Consider the following 12,864-nt stretch of genomic DNA (forward strand, 5'->3'; position numbering starts at 1 on the left):
GTCATCCTGTTACTATATGATCGGTGATGTCATACAGGGGGCGGGGTCTATGTACAGGCTGTTGTTTCACTCATAGATGTTGTGTACAGTTGTAGCTGTTCCTGTATATCGCTCGAATAATGAATATTTTGACTCCTCCCACGAGCCGCCCCGTTATTCATGTCTGCAGTAGGCCCCTCCCATGACGTAACGGCCCCGCCCCTTCTATCGGAGGAGACCGAAGAGCGGCGGAGATGGAGACAGAGTGACCGGCGGGAGAGCGACATGAGCGGCCTCCTCCTCCTGCTGCTCCTGGCCCTGCACCCGCAGCGACCCCCGGGGGCCCCGACCCCCAACCAGGTGAGAGCGATCGGGAGATGAGATCGTCAGATCTGTCTATATATATATATATATATTAGATTGTCAGCTCTGTGCTCCGGGGGTCTCTATATATATATATATTAGATTGTCAGCTCTGTGCTCCGGGGGTCTCTGTATATATATATATATTAGATTGTCAGCTCTGTGCTCCGGGGGTCTCTGTATATATATATATATATTAGATTGTCAGCTCTGTGCTCCGGGGGTCTCTGTATATATATATATTAGATTGTCAGCTCTGTGCTCCGGGGGTCTCTATATATATATATATTAGATTGTCAGCTCTGTGCTCCGGGGGTCTCTGTATATATATATATATTAGATTGTCAGCTCTGTGCTCCGGGGGTCTCTGTATATATATATTAGATTGTCAGCTCTGTGCTCCGGGGGTCTCTGTATATATATATATTAGATTGTCAGCTCTGTGCTCCGGGGGTCTCTGTATATATATATATTAGATTGTCAGCTCTGTGCTCCGGGGGTCTCTGTATATATATATATATATTAGATTGTCAGCTCTGTGCTCCGGGGGTCTCTGTATATATATATATTAGATTGTCAGCTCTGTGCTCCGGGGGTCTCTGTGTATATATATATATATATATTAGATTGTCAGCTCTGTGCTCCGGGGGTCTCTGTATATATATATATATTAGATTGTCAGCTCTGTGCTCCGGGGGTCTCTGTATATATATATATTAGATTGTCAGCTCTGTGCTCCGGGGGTCTCTGTGTATATATATATATTAGATTGTCAGCTCTGTGCTCCGGGGGTCTCTATGTATATTAGATTGTCAGCTCTGTGCTCCGGGGGTCTCTATGTATATTAGATTGTCAGCTCTGTGCTCCGGGGGTCTCTGTATATATATATATATTAGATTGTCAGCTCTGTGCTCCGGGGGTCTCTGTATATATATATATATATTAGATTGTCAGCTCTGTGCTCCGGGGGTCTCTATGTATATTAGATTGTCAGCTCTGTGCTCCGGGGGTCTCTGTATATATATATATATATTAGATTGTCAGCTCTGTGCTCCGGGGGTCTCTCTGTATATATATTAGATTGTCAGCTCTGTGCTCCGGGGGTCTCTGTATATATATATATTAGATTGTCAGCTCTGTGCTCCGGGGGTCTCTGTATATATATATATATTAGATTGTCAGCTCTGTGCTCCGGGGGTCTCTGTATATATATATATATATTAGATTGTCAGCTCTGTGCTCCGGGGGTCTCTGTATATATATATATATTAGATTGTCAGCTCTGTGCTCCGGGGGTCTCTGTATATATATATATTAGATTGTCAGCTCTGTGCTCCGGGGGTCTCTGTATATATATATATTAGATTGTCAGCTCTGTGCTCCGGGGGTCTCTGTATATATATATATATTAGATTGTCAGCTCTGTGCTCCGGGGGTCTCTGTATATATATATATTAGATTGTCAGCTCTGTGCTCCGGGGGTCTCTGTATATATATATATATTAGATTGTCAGCTCTGTGCTCCGGGGGTCTCTGTATATATATATATATATTAGATTGTCAGCTCTGTGCTCCGGGGGTCTCTGTATATATATATATATTAGATTGTCAGCTCTGTGCTCCGGGGGTCTCTGTATATATATATATTAGATTGTCAGCTCTGTGCTCCGGGGGTCTCTATGTATATTAGATTGTCAGCTCTGTGCTCCGGGGGTCTCTGTATATATATATATATATTAGATTGTCAGCTCTGTGCTCCGGGGGTCTCTATGTATATTAGATTGTCAGCTCTGTGCTCCGGGGGTCTCTATGTATATTAGATTGTCAGCTCTGTGCTCCGGGGGTCTGTGTATATATATATATTAGATTGTCAGCTCTGTGCTCCGGGGGTCTGTGTATATATATATATTAGATTGTCAGCTCTGTGCTCCGGGGGTCTGTGTATATATATATTAGATTGTCAGCTCTGTGCTCCGGGGGTCTCTGTATATATATATATATTAGATCGTCAGCTCTGTGCTCCGGGGGTCTCTGTATATATATATATATTAGATTGTCAGCTCTGTGCTCCGGGGGTCTCTGTATATATATATATATATATATATATATATATATATTAGATTGTCAGCTCTGTGCTCCGGGGGTCTCTATGTATATTAGATTGTCAGCTCTGTGCTCCGGGGGTCTCTGTATATATATATATATATTAGATTGTCAGCTCTGTGCTCCGGGGGTCTCTGTATATATATATATATTAGATTGTCAGCTCTGTGCTCCGGGGGTCTCTGTATATATATATATATATTAGATTGTCAGCTCTGTGCTCCGGGGGTCTCTGTATATATATATATATATATTAGATTGTCAGCTCTGTGCTCCGGGGGTCTCTGTATATATATATATTAGATTGTCAGCTCTGTGCTCCGGGGGTCTGTGTATATATATATATATATATATTAGATTGTCAGCTCTGTGCTCCGGGGGTCTCTGTATATATATATATTAGATTGTCAGCTCTGTGCTCCGGGGGTCTCTGTATATATATATATATATTAGATTGTCAGCTCTGTGCTCCGGGGGTCTCTGTATATATATATATATATATATATATATATATATATATATATATATATATATATTAGATTGTTAGCTCTGTGCTCCGGGGGTCTCTGTATATATATATATTAGATTGTCAGCTCTGTGCTCCGGGGGTCTCTGTATATATATATATATATTAGATTGTCAGCTCTGTGCTCCGGGGGTCTCTGTATATATATATATATTAGATTGTCAGCTCTGTGCTCCGGGGGTCTCTGTATATATATATATTAGATTGTCAGCTCTGTGCTCCGGGGGTCTCTGTATATATATATATATTAGATTGTCAGCTCTGTGCTCCGGGGGTCTCTGTATATATATATATATTAGATTGTCAGCTCTGTGCTCCGGGGGTCTCTGTATATATATATTAGATTGTCAGCTCTGTGCTCCGGGGGTCTCTGTATATATATTAGATTGTCAGCTCTGTGCTCCGGGGGTCTCTGTATATATATATATATTAGATTGTCAGCTCTGTGCTCCGGGGGTCTCTGTATATATATATATATTAGATTGTCAGCTCTGTGCTCCGGGGGTCTCTGTATATATATATATTAGATTGTCAGCTCTGTGCTCCGGGGGTCTCTGTATATATATATATATTAGATTGTCAGCTCTGTGCTCCGGGGGTCTCTGTATATATATATATATATATATATATTAGATTGTCAGCTCTGTGCTCCGGGGGTCTCTGTATATATATTAGATTGTCAGCTCTGTGCTCCGGGGGTCTCTGTATATATATTAGATTGTCAGCTCTGTGCTCCGGGGGTCTCTGTATATATATATATATATTAGATTGTCAGCTCTGTGCTCCGGGGGTCTCTGTATATATATATATATATTAGATTGTCAGCTCTGTGCTCCGGGGGTCTCTGTATATATATATATTAGATTGTCAGCTCTGTGCTCCGGGGGTCTCTATATATATATATATTAGATTGTCAGCTCTGTGCTCCGGGGGTCTCTGTGTATATATATATATATATATTAGATTGTCAGCTCTGTGCTCCGGGGGTCTCTGTATATATATTAGATTGTCAGCTCTGTGCTCCGGGGGTCTCTGTATATATATATATATTAGATTGTCAGCTCTGTGCTCCGGGGGTCTGTGTATATATATATATATATATATTAGATTGTCAGCTCTGTGCTCCGGGGGTCTCTGTGTATATATATATATTAGATTGTCAGCTCTGTGCTCCGGGGGTCTCTGTATATATATATTAGATTGTCAGCTCTGTGCTCCGGGGGTCTCTGTATATATATATATATATATATATATATATATATATATATGTTAGATTGTCAGCTCTGTGCTCCGGGGGTCTCTGTATATATATATATTAGATCGTCAGCTCTGTGCTCCGGGGGTCTCTGTATATATATATATATTAGATTGTCAGCTCTGTGCTCCGGGGGTCTCTGTATATATATTAGATTGTCAGCTCTGTGCTCCGAGGGTCTCTGTATATATATATATATATTAGATTGTCAGCTCTGTGCTCCGGGGGTCTCTGTATATATATATATATATTAGATTGTCAGCTCTGTGCTCCGGGGGTCTCTGTATATATATTAGATTGTCAGCTCTGTGCTCCGGGGGTCTCTGTATATATATATATTAGATCGTCAGCTCTGTGCTCCGGGGGTCTCTGTGTATATATATATATATATATATATTAGATTGTCAGCTCTGTGCTCCGGGGGTCTCTGTATATATATATTAGATTGTCAGCTCTGTGCTCCGGGGGTCTCTGTATATATATATATATATATATATTAGATTGTCAGCTCTGTGCTCCGGGGGTCTCTGTATATATATATATTAGATTGTCAGCTCTGTGCTCCGGGGGTCTCTGTATATATATATATATATATATATATATATATATATATATTAGATTGTCAGCTCTGTGCTCCGGGGGTCTCTGTATATATATATATATATATATTAGATTGTCAGCTCTGTGCTCCGGGGGTCTCTGTATATATATATATATATTAGATCGTCAGCTCTGTGCTCCGGGGGTCTCTGTATATATATATATTAGATTGTCAGCTCTGTGCTCCGGGGGTCTCTGTATATATATATTAGATTGTCAGCTCTGTGCTCCGGGGGTCTCTGTATATATATATATATTAGATCGTCAGCTCTCTGCTCCGGGGGTCTCTGTATATATATATATTAGATTGTCAGCTCTGTGCTCCGGGGGTCTCTGTATATATATTAGATTGTCAGCTCTGTGCTCCGGGGGTCTCTGTATATATATATTAGATTGTCAGCTCTGTGCTCCGGGGGTCTCTGTATATATATATTAGATTGTCAGCTCTGTGCTCCGGGGGTCTCTGTATATATATATATTAGATCGTCAGCTCTCTGCTCCGGGGGTCTCTGTATATATATATATATATTAGATTGTCAGCTCTGTGCTCCGGGGGTCTCTATATATATATATTAGATTGTCAGCTCTGTGCTCCGGGGGTCTCTGTATATATATATATTAGATTGTCAGCTCTGTGCTCCGGGGGTCTCTGTATATATATATATTAGATTGTCAGCTCTGTGCTCCGGGGGTCTCTGTATATATATATATATATATTAGATTGTCAGCTCTGTGCTCCGGGGGTCTCTGTATATATATATATATATTAGATTGTCAGCTCTGTGCTCCGGGGGTCTCTGTATATATATATATATATATATATATATTAGATTGTCAGCTCTGTGCTCCGGGGGTCTCTGTATATATATATATATATATATATATATTAGATTGTCAGCTCTGTGCTCCGGGGGTCTCTGTATATATATATATATATATATATATATATATATTAGATTGTCAGCTCTGTGCTCCGGGGGTCTCTGTATATATATATATATATTAGATTGTCAGCTCTGTGCTCCGGGGGTCTCTGTATATATATATATATATATTAGATTGTCAGCTCTGTGCTCCGGGGGTCTCTGTGTATATATATTAGATTGTCAGCTCTGTGCTCCGGGGGTCTCTCTATATATATATATTAGATTGTCAGCTCTGTGCTCCGGGGGTCTCTGTATATATATATATTAGATTGTCAGCTCTGTGCTCCGGGGGTCTCTGTATATATATATATTAGATTGTCAGCTCTGTGCTCCGGGGGTCTCTGTATATATATATATATATATATATATATTAGATTGTCAGCTCTGTGCTCCGGGGGTCTCTGTATATATATATATATTAGATTGTCAGCTCTGTGCTCCGGGGGTCTCTATGTATATTAGATTGTCAGCTCTGTGCTCCGGGGGTCTCTATGTATATATATATATTAGATTGTCAGCTCTGTGCTCCGGGGGTCTCTATGTATATTAGATTGTCAGCTCTGTGCTCCGGGGGTCTCTATGTATATTAGATTGTCAGCTCTGTGCTCCGGGGGTCTCTATGTATATTAGATTGTCAGCTCTGTGCTCCGGGGGTCTCTATGTATATTATATTGTCAGCTCTGTGCTCCGGGGGTCTCTGTATATATATATATTAGATTGTCAGCTCTGTGCTCCGGGGGTCTCTGTATATATATATATTAGATTGTCAGCTCTGTGCTCCGGGGGTCTCTGTATATATATATATTAGATTGTCAGCTCTGTGCTCCGGGGGTCTCTATGTATATTAGATTGTCAGCTCTGTGCTCCGGGGGTCTCTATGTATATTAGATTGTCAGCTCTGTGCTCCGGGGGTCTCTGTATATATATATTTATATATATTAGATTGTCAGCTCTGTGCTCCGGGGGTCTCTATGTATATTAGATTGTCAGCTCTGTGCTCCGGGGGTCTCTGTGTATATATATATATATATATTAGATTGTCAGCTCTGTGCTCCGGGGGTCTCTGTATATATATATTTATATATATTAGATTGTCAGCTCTGTGCTCCGGGGGTCTCTGTATATATATATATTAGATTGTCAGCTCTGTGCTCCGGGGGTCTCTGTATATATATATTTATATATATATATATATATATATATATATATATATATATATATATATATATATTAGATTGTCAGCTCTGTGCTCCGGGGGTCTCTGTATATATATATATATATATATATATATTAGATTGTCAGCTCTGTGCTCCGGGGGTCTCTATGTATATTAGATTGTCAGCTCTGTGCTCCGGGGGTCTCTATGTATATTAGATTGTCAGCTCTGTGCTCCGGGGGTCTCTATGTATATTAGATTGTCAGCTCTGTGCTCCGGGGGTCTCTATGTATATTAGATTGTCAGCTCTGTGCTCCGGGGGTCTCTGTGTGTGTGTATATATATATGTATATTAGATTGTCAGCTCTGTGCTCCGGGGGTCTCTGTATATATATTAGATTGTCAGCTCTGTGCTCCGGGGGTCTCTGTATATATATATATATATATATATATATATATATATATTAGATTGTCAGCTCTGTGCTCCGGGGGTCTCTGTATATATATATATATTAGATTGTCAGCTCTGTGCTCCGGGGGTCTCTATGTATATTAGATTGTCAGCTCTGTGCTCCGGGGGTCTCTATGTATATATATATATTAGATTGTCAGCTCTGTGCTCCGGGGGTCTCTATGTATATTAGATTGTCAGCTCTGTGCTCCGGGGGTCTCTATGTATATTAGATTGTCAGCTCTGTGCTCCGGGGGTCTCTATGTATATTAGATTGTCAGCTCTGTGCTCCGGGGGTCTCTATGTATATTATATTGTCAGCTCTGTGCTCCGGGGGTCTCTGTATATATATATATTAGATTGTCAGCTCTGTGCTCCGGGGGTCTCTGTATATATATATATTAGATTGTCAGCTCTGTGCTCCGGGGGTCTCTGTATATATATATATTAGATTGTCAGCTCTGTGCTCCGGGGGTCTCTGTATATATATATATTAGATTGTCAGCTCTGTGCTCCGAGGGTCTCTGTATATATTAGATTGTCAGCTCTGTGCTCCGGGGGTCTCTATGTATATTAGATTGTCAGCTCTGTGCTCCGGGGGTCTCTGTATGTATATATATTAGATTGTCAGCTCTGTGCTCCGGGGGTCTCTGTATATATATATATTAGATTGTCAGCTCTGTGCTCCGGGGGTCTCTGTATATATATATTTATATATATTAGATTGTCAGCTCTGTGCTCCGGGGGTCTCTATGTATATTAGATTGTCAGCTCTGTGCTCCGGGGGTCTCTGTCTATATATATATAAGATTGTCAGCTCTGTGCTCCGGGGGTCTCTGTATATATATATATTAGATTGTCAGCTCTGTGCTCCGGGGGTCTCTATGTATATTAGATTGTCAGCTCTGTGCTCCGGGGGTCTCTGTGTATATATATATATATATATATATATATTAGATTGTCAGCTCTGTGCTCCGGGGGTCTCTGTATATATATATTTATATATATTAGATTGTCAGCTCTGTGCTCCGGGGGTCTCTGTATATATATATATTAGATTGTCAGCTCTGTGCTCCGGGGGTCTCTGTATATATATATTTATATATATATATATATATATATATATATATATATATATATATTAGATTGTCAGCTCTGTGCTCCGGGGGTCTCTGTATATATATATATATATATATATATATTAGATTGTCAGCTCTGTGCTCCGGGGGTCTCTATGTATATTAGATTGTCAGCTCTGTGCTCCGGGGGTCTCTATGTATATTAGATTGTCAGCTCTGTGCTCCGGGGGTCTCTATGTATATTAGATTGTCAGCTCTGTGCTCCGGGGGTCTCTATGTATATTAGATTGTCAGCTCTGTGCTCCGGGGGTCTCTATGTATATTAGATTGTCAGCTCTGTGCTCCGGGGGTCTCTGTGTGTGTGTATATATATATATATATTAGATTGTCAGCTCTGTGCTCCGGGGGTCTCTGTATATATATATATATATATATATATATATATATTAGATTGTCAGCTCTGTGCTCCGGGGGTCTCTATGTATATTAGATTGTCAGCTCTGTGCTCCGGGGGTCTCTATGTATATTAGATTGTCAGCTCTGTGCTCCGGGGGTCTCTGTGTGTGTGTATATATATATATATATTAGATTGTCAGCTCTGTGCTCCGGGGGTCTCTGTATATATATATATATATATATATATATATATATTAGATTGTCAGCTCTGTGCTCCGGGGGTCTCTATGTATATTAGATTGTCAGCTCTGTGCTCCGGGGGTCTCTATGTATATTAGATTGTCAGCTCTGTGCTCCGGGGGTCTCTGTGTGTGTGTGTATATATATATATATTAGATTGTCAGCTCCTCAGGTCAGTAAATTCTTTTGTTTGTGTGGCAGGAGACTTTGGGGACTCCTCCAGGCAGAGGGTCGTCAGAATGGCCCCTTGTTCCTGGGGCTGAGGGTTTGGGATCCTCTCCTGCAGACATTGCACCCACTCAGGATTCCAGATTCCTACTGGGGCTGAAGGGGTTAATCCAGGCCAACCTGAGCTCAGAGAACCCCAATATCCAGGTAAGAGTATGTCATGTGGGCGGAGCTAGTGAGATGGGCGTGGTCTCACCTGGTGACGCCCTCTTTTAGGTAACTATTGAGGTGGATCCCAGTTCTCAGGCGGAGGTGGAGCTGGATCTCTCGGACACTCGCACGGATTGGGGGGACCCGCAGTGGCGGACGCACCACGCGCTTTTCTGGCCGCTCTTCTGGGAATACAACGACTTCTCTGACGCCGACGTTTCTACGATGGACGACGTTCAGAACACGGGCGAGACGTCACAGTACGAATGGGAGGAGAACGTCTTGAGCGGAGGCGACTACGACGGACACGGAGCACCCGACGAAAACTGGGTTACTGACAAGTATCTGTATGGTGAGGCCACTCTCATAGGCCCCTCCCACTGGAGGGTGACTACATAGCCAGGGTAGTAACAGGCACCTCCCACCACATGGTGACTCCATAGCAAATGTAATAGGTCCCTCCCACCACAGGGTGACTCCATAGCAAATGTAATAGGTCCCTCCCACCACAGGGTGACTTCGTAGTTCAGTAGTAATAGGTCCCTCCCACCACAGGGTGACTTCGTAGTTCAGTAGTAATAGGTCCCTCCCACCACAGGGTGACTTCGTAGTTCAGTAGTAATAGGTCCCTCCCACCACAGGGTGACTTCGTAGTTCAGTAGTAATAGGTCCCTCCCACCACAGGGTGACTTCGTAGTTCAGTAGTAATAGGTCCCTCCCACCACAGGGTGACTTCGTAGTTCAGTAGTAATAGGTCCCTCCCACCACAGGGTGACTTCGTAGTTCAGTAGTAATAGGTCCCTCCCACTGTGGGTATTAAGTGGGTGGGGGGAAAGGTGATGGCGTTTGGTGTTTCGGTCCATTAACTTTGTGTGCTCTGCAGATTACGAGGAAGATTGGAGTCCTTGGTCTCCGTGTAGCGCCTCGTGTGGTCGCCCTAGTCAGAGACGCACGCGCTCCTGCGGATATTCCTGTACGGCAACAGAGTCTCGTGTGTGTGACCTCCCGCCATGTCCAGGTGAGACGCCCACATATCCGCGCTCGGGGTCATCACTATTCTATGGGGTATTCATCCGTTCTGATTTTACAGGAGAAGACGATGCAGAGGATTCAACATTTCTGGGGACGCAGGAGGCGCAGAGCATCGCTCCCACCCGCCAGTCAGGTGACAGACCAAGCGCCCTCTGCCGGCCTGTGGCCTTCTCTTTATTTCTTCTCCTCTGGTATCATCACCAAGGGACACCCCGTCTGCTCTTCCTCCGGTGAACCTCTTTATTCGCTCTGCTCTTCTTCCTCTGTCTCATCTTCCTCCTCCTTCCTTTATCACTTGTTACAGTTCTTGTCATCTACTCTTCCTCTGTTTCTTCTTCTCGTCCTCGCACTTTTTTTCTTCCTTTTTTGTCTAATCTCATCTTCCATCTTTTTGTCAGTTTTAGCTTTCTCACTCGTTCCATCTTTCTTTCCTCTTGTGTCTCCTCTTCTCTTCCTCTAGTCCTCTTCTCTGCCCCATTTCATTCATCCTCCTCCTCCTCTCATCATCTTCTTCGGTCCCATTCTCTTCTCATCTTCTTCTCATCTCATCCTCCTCCTCTCGCCATCTTCTCTTCTTCCTCAGTCTCTTCCTCCTCCTCTCGTGTCTCTTCCTCAGTCTCTTCCTCCTCCTCTCACCATCTTCTCTTCTTTCTCAGTCTCATCCTCTTCTCTTCTCCAGTCTCCTCCTCCTCCTCTCGCCATCTTTTTTGTCTCATCCTCCTCCTCTCGCCATCTTTTTTGTCTCATCCTCCTCCTCCTCTCGCCATCTTTTTTGTCTCATCCTCCTCCTCTCGTGTCATCTTGCTCACACTCCTCTTTTTTCGATCACATGCTCTTCGTCCACCTTTACCCTCCATCTTCCGTTTCACGTTTCCCTCTTGCCATCCTTACGTGTTTTTTCTTCAGCCCCCCAGGACAGCTGTGAGCGGTGGCTATCCTGTAGGAGTGAGTTCCTCAGTAACTACCTCCAGCGGGTGCTGACTGAGTTGCCCAGCTGCCCGTGTGTCTTCCCTTCGGAGGCGGTGTACAGCTCCCTGGTGTTGCGGGATGAGAGGCTGTCGAGCACTTTTCGTTGGCACGATGCCAGCGGTCTGCGGGAGAGACTGGACATCTACAACCCTGGCGCTCGCTTCTGTTTGCGTTCTTTGCTCTCGAGGGACAGCAGCAGCCTGGGAGCGCAGCATTGCTGTTATGACCATTCCCTGAGACTAATCACCCGGGGCCGTGCGGCTGGGATCCCCAACCTCATCAGTGCGGAGTTCTCCCCCGAACTTCATTACAAGGCGGATGTTCTGCCCTGGATCCTGTGCAAAGGTGACTGGAGCCGGATCCACCCCCTGCGGCCTCCTAACAACGGGAACGGCTGCCCTGAAAACCCCGCCGAGGAGGAGGAGTACCTGGCCCAGCAGCAGGATGCCCAGGAATTCTAGGAAACGCTATGGACCAAGACACTGAATGGCGTAGTGGGAGGAGCTTTCACAGATTTGTAATATATTGCACACATGTAATTATACATTTGATAACTGAATCCACAGCGTTAACTCCTATTATACCAGAGCTGTAGAGGGGTTCACATACTTCAGCAGTCGCAACATATTAAAGAAATAGAATAAAGAAGGTCACCGGTCTGTGCTCAGACCTCCCACCCTCCTTATAGGTCATCAGGACCCGCCGGGCACAGGCATCACTGCCGCACGCGCTAGCATTTCGCTCCTCTGATGTATGTTACATCGCCAGTATGTATATTATTCATCCAGTACAGGGCTATGGCGCCATCTGGTGGCCGTGTGAGGACATCACATGTTACATGTAATCAGTATTCAGCCAGTACAGAGCTATGGCGCCATCTGGTGCCCGTGTGAAGACATCACATGTTACATGTAATCAGTATTCAGCCAGTACAGAGCTATGGCGCCATCTGGTGGCCGTGTGAGGGCGTTACATGTAATCAGTATTCAGCCAGTACAGAGCTATGGCGCCATCTGGTGGCCGTGTGAAGACATCACATGTTACATGTAATCAGTATTCATCCAGTACAGGGCTATGGCGCCATCTGGTGGCCGTGTGAGGACATCACATGTTACATGTAATCAGTATTCAGCCAGTACAGAGCTATGGCGCCATCTGGTGGCTGTGTGAAGACATCACATGTTACATGTAATCAGTATTCAGCCAGTACAGAGCTATGGCGCCATCTGGTGGCCGTGTGAAGACATCACATGTTACATGTAATCAGTATTCATCCAGTACAGGGCTATGGCGCCATCTGGTGGCCGTGTGAGGACATCACATGTTACATGTAATCAGTATTCAGCCAGTACAGAGCTATGGCGCCATCTGGTGGCCGTGTGAAGACATCACATGTTACATGTAATCAGTA

General features: G+C 43.7%; 1 protein-coding gene across 1 annotated transcript; it reads left to right on the forward strand.

The window, feature by feature from the left end:
• On the forward strand, positions 1 to 12,012 carry LOC130322919 (isthmin-2-like). Its single transcript, XM_056553116.1, has 6 exons — positions 1 to 339; positions 9,276 to 9,449; positions 9,519 to 9,804; positions 10,336 to 10,470; positions 10,543 to 10,617; positions 11,391 to 12,012. Exons 1-6 carry the CDS (start codon positions 160 to 162, stop codon positions 11,912 to 11,914), a joined length of 1,374 nt encoding a protein of 457 aa, XP_056409091.1. The 5' UTR covers positions 1 to 159; the 3' UTR covers positions 11,915 to 12,012.
• Positions 12,013 to 12,864: the final 852 nt, after the last annotated feature.

Source organism: Hyla sarda, unplaced genomic scaffold (genome assembly GCF_029499605.1).
Source record: "Hyla sarda isolate aHylSar1 unplaced genomic scaffold, aHylSar1.hap1 scaffold_2393, whole genome shotgun sequence".
NCBI lineage: Eukaryota > Metazoa > Chordata > Amphibia > Anura > Hylidae > Hyla > Hyla sarda.

Coding starts and splice junctions, on each gene's coding strand:
- LOC130322919 (XM_056553116.1), top strand. CDS start 160: ATGTCTGCAGTAGGCCCCTCCCATGACGTAACGGCCCCGCCCCTTCTA. Junction 9,805..10,335: donor TACTGACAAGTATCTGTATG/GTGAGGCCACTC, acceptor TGTGCTCTGCAG/ATTACGAGGAAGATTGGAGT. Junction 10,618..11,390: donor CGCTCCCACCCGCCAGTCAG/GTGACAGACCAA, acceptor TTTTTTCTTCAG/CCCCCCAGGACAGCTGTGAG.